This window comes from Electrophorus electricus, chromosome 26, assembly GCF_041902795.1.
Source record: "Electrophorus electricus isolate QZ-2024a chromosome 26, ASM4190279v1, whole genome shotgun sequence".
Lineage (NCBI taxonomy): Eukaryota > Metazoa > Chordata > Actinopteri > Gymnotiformes > Gymnotidae > Electrophorus > Electrophorus electricus.
The window spans coordinates 8,049,777-8,056,479 of record NC_137522.1 but is presented as its reverse complement, the minus strand read 5'-3'; the positions used below and the strand labels follow the sequence as shown (position 1 = coordinate 8,056,479).

The 6,703-nt window shown below is 41.3% G+C and overlaps 1 protein-coding gene and 1 long non-coding RNA gene across 2 annotated transcripts; both read left to right on the top strand.

Moving 5' to 3' along the window:
• The first annotated feature begins 1,481 nt into the window (after positions 1-1,481).
• LOC145653896 (uncharacterized) lies at positions 1,482-4,436 on the top strand. Its single transcript, XR_014120137.1, has 4 exons — positions 1,482-1,617; positions 1,767-1,958; positions 3,741-3,877; positions 4,357-4,436. It is a non-coding gene; the product is annotated as an uncharacterized LOC145653896 (long non-coding RNA).
• A 354-nt stretch (positions 4,437-4,790) lies between these two features.
• Positions 4,791-6,413, top strand: LOC145653802 (abnormal spindle-like microcephaly-associated protein homolog). Its single transcript, XM_081708046.1, is given in 7 exon segments — positions 4,791-4,817; positions 4,980-5,169; positions 5,260-5,414; positions 5,664-5,686; positions 5,688-5,794; positions 5,797-5,837; positions 5,928-6,413. Coding segments are annotated over 7 exon segments (726 nt in total). The 3' UTR covers positions 6,111-6,413.
• Positions 6,414-6,703: the final 290 nt, after the last annotated feature.

The following is a 6,703-nucleotide window of genomic DNA, read 5'->3' as shown; positions in this document are numbered from 1 at the left end:
CATTTCCTCTGATATCCTTGCAGTGGCGCTATTCTGATTTAACTGATCACAATGCAACAAATAAATGCTAAACTATATTATGCCAAAGGTAGAAGAGACTTTGAAATAGGGTATATGTGATTATCAGTCACTAACCTTCCAAAGGCCAAATATTTTTTGCTCTTATTCCACATTGTTTTACAGACTCACACCCAAATAAAACATGTGAACATAACAGTTTGTTGTTAATTGTATCTCTGTTTCCCATTCTTGTATTTATAGTCAGATTTAGTGTTTGTGCTAAATCTGTTTCGTCTCATTCTTACATTTCTATCACAATTTAACATGGAATTGATTTTGATTTCCATCGTTTCATGGTGGTCCCTCAGACGAGTAAAGATATCCTGCTGGCGTTCTCGCGGGACTTTCTCAGTGGTGAGGGCAATCTCCCACTCCACCTTGCTCTTCTAGGTCTCGCTGTGTCCCACAGCCAGACGCCCCTGGCTGAGTTCAGCTTCGCCGTGCAGAAGCTCGCCGTTGACCTGAGATGCGGCGTTCGCTTAGCGTAGCTTTAAAAGGCGCTTCAATGTTTGTCTTCAGTATATGTTTATTTGATCCTAGGTTGTTCTTTGCTATGATACAAGAGATTTGCCTTAATTCTAGGTCAGAAGGTCCACTTGACCTTTAGTGGAAGGGACATGGGATTGAGTGCTTTGGTTTCGTATACATGTTGATGGCGGTTAGGGGAATGGCCTGTCTGATGAGCACGATACTAGAACACTCAAGATCATCATCCATGTGCCCTGTACACATGCATCAGTGTTCCCTTCTGTGGGAGGTTTTAGATGAGCCATAAAATGTTGGAATCATTTTAGGGACAGTCACCGATGCCAGAGACATAGTAGATGGACTCAGCGAGAAGACCCTTAATCTACTGTGGAAAATCATTTTTAACTTTCAAGTATTTTGTCTTATTCTGATTTACATCCTTTGTGTGCTCTGATTGTGTTTATAAATTCACAACAGTGTAAAATTGATTTGGTCATTACCCATTAGATTTACATCGATTCAGCATTTATATACTGCATTCTAAACTTGGATGATAATTTCATTTAAAAAATTGATTAGAATTGTCATAAGATACAATATTGCTAATATAATTCAGCTATAAGGTTTCACATCTAAGCCTCATGGAGAGATAAGTCATGTTATTGCTTGTATTTAATTATTGGTGAATAATTTAAAATTGTACTTTTTAAAATATTAATATTAATAGTTTGAACATTAATTTTACTATTAACTATTAATTTTAATATTAATTAATATTAATATTAATAGTTCCAAATTGTAATGCTGATGATATTAACTACCATGATGAACTCTGCTCTGTACATACCGTAATTATCTTGTAAACATTTATTTCTGTTGACATGGGTGACCGTCCATTTGACTGCCACAGTAGGAAAATCTGCGTCCTCTGGAAAACATGGAAAACAAAACAGATGTTGGTGGTGTTTGAGGGCTGATAAATGTGTTGTGAGTTGCACAAAAGAAATGCCAACATTTCAACATCCCAGAGAGAAAATACATCTGCTCCTGGACTGGGTCAACTCTGTCTGTGAATTTTACAGTTTAAAGGTGGGTGGTGGTTGTTTGTGTGTGTATGTTTATTTTGGGGGTGATTTTTCTTTTCCCCCTCAAGCACCAATAATGTTTCATTGATTTACTACAGTTTATGTGGCTGGAATCGAGGTTAATGGAGCCTGTGTCTTTGATTCCTCTCTAAGCTGAAAATGTCACAGTTGCTTTCTCGGGTGGCAGAATTCTTTGCTGTCTGATTCATCACTACCATCCAAGCCGCCTGCCGGCTGAGGACATTCACCAGGAAACCACCCAGACCATCAAGTGTGGCTATCAGGGCAAAGTGAAACTAAACATCTCCAGTGACTCAGACTGCTCCTTTGCAATGGAGCAAAATGGTAACATTTCTCCCCATTATTTATGACCTGCATTAGGAGGACATGTATACTGATTATATTTATGTTTTATGTGAGTAGATTATGGTAGGAAGTTGCACTGCCTTTTAAAAATGTAACAATTCTTAGCTAATGTCTTAGCTAATGAGTCACCATCAGTGGATTTCAAGGTGCTTCTTGAGGATGAGAGGAGTAATTTTCAGATGGCTCCATCTGCTAGCTTGTATCGCTGAGCTCCCTTCCACCGCCCTGTTCTGTGGCTGAATTTCTCTTCATTCTTAATGTCTTCTCTGTGAACAACAAAGGAAGGTTGCAGTAATCATTCCGTCCCACATCAGGAAGCAAATCAACAAACAAGACTAACAGAGGCTACTGTGGGCAGCCAGGACTATTCAGCACTGAGCAGACACACTGATGAGGAAGGCCAAGTTGTACTTACAGGGGATGCAGCGGTCTGCTGTGCTTTTACAAGCAGCGTTCCGTGGTATGAAAGCCAGCCACTCTTTGAGCCAAAAGCATCAGGCTGCCACTGTTCTGGGCCCACTGTGCCCAGATGCAGTATTTATGCATGAAATATACTGCTGTTGCCATTCAGCAAAAACACTGTGCCACACTTTATGCCCGCCAGCAGAGGGAGCACTTCCTGAGACTGTGCCATGCTGCGGTTCTCCTACAAGCCTGCTACAGAGGTCAGAAGGTCAGGAGAGAAATTGCTCTTAAGCAGCAAGCAGTTACTCTGATTCAGGTTGCTTTCAGAAGGCATGGACCAAGTTCCAGGTCATGAGGCTGTCTGCCATTATCATACAGAAACATTACAGGTTATATATTCAGGCGACGAATGACCATGAGGAATATGTGAGGCTTAGGTGTGCTATTCTCATTCAGGCAGCTTTCAGATGGCACTGCATACGTCAGAATATAACAGCGATGCACAACGTTGCCACCGTCATTCAGGCTGCTTTACAAATGCACAAGCACAGACGTGCATTCCGAGGACAGTGGTGGGCAGTGGGCATTCTCCAGGAGAGATTCCGAGCATTCCTGCTGGCCAGAGTGAAGCAGGAGTGTCAGAGGAGGTGGGTTACTGACGCCGTCACTCTGCAGGCCTTCTGCCGTGGCCAGCTCGCAAGGCAACGCATAAGTACTCCGCAGTCAATTTTCTGTATCTATGACCATTACATACATTGGAAAAGAGAACCTTTGTTGTGAAATCACTGTTGGGAAGCATCACTTCCCAACTGGTCAACATCATATGTTTGTAGAACAATTTAATAAATATTTTATACTGTTTCTGAGACATCTCTAGCCAGGTTAAACGTCTAAATCTGAAACGTGCGTTTCTACCTGTTTTTGTAGTTGCTCCTTTACTCTAACAGTTTTGCATTGATGATGGGCAGTGCATCTGTTGGCTATTGCCAGGCTGTGCTCGATATTGCCACTGCAGCCTGTTTTTGACCAACATTCTAGGGAGAACAAGCTTCTAAAAAGAGGGTGGTGACCATTCATATTGTCAGTCACGTAAACATGATTGAACATGATTGAAGTCAAAGCCATGGCATGTCATCTTTAACACTAATGACCCCAGCAGTCCTTGAGCCTGTCCTCAATTGAGCTTTGTTTGTTTAGGTAATAGACTCCCTGACCTCCACTGTTTTATACAACCTGAACATTTATATTACACTCCTTCAGTGCAATCACAAGTGCAACTGGACTGCATAAGATTCAATGGCTGAAAATGCCCTTTCAGCTCTAACTTTGCATTACTCTCATCACCCCTGTCTCCAGGCATAGGAAGCTGCACACGCTTGTGGTGCGTCGGCGGTTCAGTGCATCTCTGTGCGGTGAGGATCCAGAGGGCCCTGCGAGCTCACTGGGCACTGACAGCAGCCCGGAGGCAATTCTCCTCCGTCCTGTACATCCAGGTACAGAACTCTTTCCACACTCGGGCGATTCTAATGCTAAGGCTTTGGCAGTGTGATGAAATGAACATGTCCAACAGAAAATGAGCATGTCCAAGTGCCCCGATGCTCTGTCTTCACAGCAGTATAGACTCAAACAGCAGTGTTCAAACATCTGAGCTTTATTCAATAATGACTATGTACCTGCTAACCTGGTAATCTTTACCTTTTCATGGATGGTGTAGTACAGGGGACTGGTAGTTTGGCCATGGATGTGCCTTCGGAGGAAAAAGTATACTATTTTCAATTTAAGCATGGAAGCTGCCTTTTGAGACTGGACAACCTGACTCAAATCTGACACAACCAATATATATATCACATTCTAAGCTATTTTACTGATCTTGTATTTATTTACAACTAACAAGTAAGCCCAACATAAAGACCTGACATGCTACTATACCATCTAAAATGCCCACCTCTCTGCCTTGTTTGTGTTGATCCAGCATTGGGTCAGGGCGAAGCTTCAAAGAAAGCAATACCTTGAGCAAAGAGAGAGCATCATCAAGGTACAGAGAGTGGCTTGGTTTCACCGCCGCAGTCAAGCTGCCACTGTTATCCAGCACATGGCCAGAAGATTCCTTCTGAGACGCAGGAAAGAAAAGTTTCGGCATGGAATTATAAAGGCGCAGGCAGGGAAATAACTTTCTTGGATGTCTGTTTTGCGTTTTTTAAAATTTATTTGGTGACTCTCTGGTTGCCTTAAATTACATAGTTAGATTGCATATGGTTGCTGTGTCAATTACCTTGGAAACATCACAGTAAACTTTGACAACACTTGGCCAACAGAGAGCACATGATGAGGCACTGCATCATTCTCTGGTGATCAGAGAGCCTGCCAAACTCTTTATACAGTTCTAGGTGAGGGTGTTATAGACAGATGAGAAATGGGGATAGAAAGTTGATGGTGAGTAATCAAAAACAAGCTAATGTGTCCTGCCAAATGGTGAAATTACAGTGAGATGTCCTGCTTGAATTTCAATAGAACAGGGGAAAACACAGAATTTAACAATATGCTTTTGTAAGAAGCTGTAATATCATGCAACAATGACATTTATGATATCTTTAGACCCTTTGGAGAGGTCATAGCTCAAGAAAATTCCATGATACCTCCAAGGTCATTTCCATCCGACATTGCCTCAGGAAAGTCAACAGGAAAGCCAAAGAAGACAAGCTGTATCACAAGACCAAGACTGCCCTGAGTTACCTTCTGGAATATCACAATTATACCCACATTCTTATGGCCTTAAAGAATTCAGGTAATAGAACCATGGGCAGAATACACAAACATGACTGTCGTTTCAAGGTGAGAGCATCAAACAACATCTTTGTTGTGATTGTGATTAAAGAGACTGCAACCAGACTTTCACCAGGGTGTTGTGAGCGCCTTGTGAACAGTGGAGCCACATGCACCGTCTTCACCCTGATAAGGAGCTGCGACCGCAGTGTTCCTTCCATGGAGATCATCACCTTGGCAATCCAAGTTCTTTTCAATTTATCAAAGGTACGTGATCATGTCCTAATATACAGTATTCATCCGCAGCATCTTGTGCTGTTGCCAGCAAAGATCTGCATTTTATATATATTTTTCTGCTGTTTAGTTTTCTGCTTTGTCCTTGCATGCTATGCTTAATGTTGCATGCATAGGTCATTGTTTGATTGAATTACAAATGCAAACATTTGTATTTCATGTGGTCAGAAGAGTTCTGTTTGTCTCAAGTCTCTTGTGTGACTGCTTTGCCGTTTGCTGTAGTACAACAAAACCATAGATACGGTTTGAGGTGGAGGACTCTGTGGACACACTCTTGGACCTGCTCCAGATCTACAGAGAGAAAGCTGGGGACAAGGTGGCTGACAAAGGAGGCAGCATCTTTACCAAAGCATGTTTATTTTGGTGATTTTGGTACAGGATGAAGGACGTGCAATGGTGGGTATTTCCAGGATGTCATTAGTACACGGAGTAATTCAAGCCTTGATGCTGGTGCGTGTACTTAATTTGGTGTTTTGCCCCCACTAGGGGGTAAGAACGCTTCCCAGGGCCTCAGACCGTATATGCAACGTTTACCACCTTACAATACGAAAGTACAAAATGGACACCCAGAGCACCAAAGTCAAACAGAGGATGAATGTCTCACAAAATGGAAACATCCTTCTGCAAGCCACTCCCCAGAAATCCAAGTCAATGGCAAGGTATGTTTGAGAAGTCTTTACTTGATTGTACACTATGCATGTGTGCTTAACTGTACGTGTTATTCTAACCACTAAAAGCTAGCTAGCCAAGCTGTGTCACCGACTTTATAAATTCCCTATAATTCTGTAAGCTCTATATTGTTGGAGAGTAAGACTAGAGATAACTTTTACTTTAATTTCATGAATTCTTTCTTTTGTATCATGTCTTTGTTTGATTGTTCTTGAAACAGTTTTGTACTTAAACAGTTCTTCAGAAAGCAAAGCAGGAAGATATTGTAGACCTTCTTGTTGCCATCCAGCTGCTGGTCTCTGTGTGTGCGTGTGTATATATATATATATATATAACATTATTTTTCATAATTAAACTGACCTCGTACATACTTTTATATTCTTATCTAACCTTTCAGAAACATTTTTGTTGTACTTGCCTTTACATTTTTATATGCGTTGTTTCTGCATAATTTGGTGGCTCATTGCCAGCTCGGAAATATTATAAAAACAGATGCTAAACCATTGATTTCAATAAAAGGCGTGTCTTTTCTGTGTACTACATTTTTACTTGTACTTAAATGATGATGAAAAACTGGATGACTATCTATGACA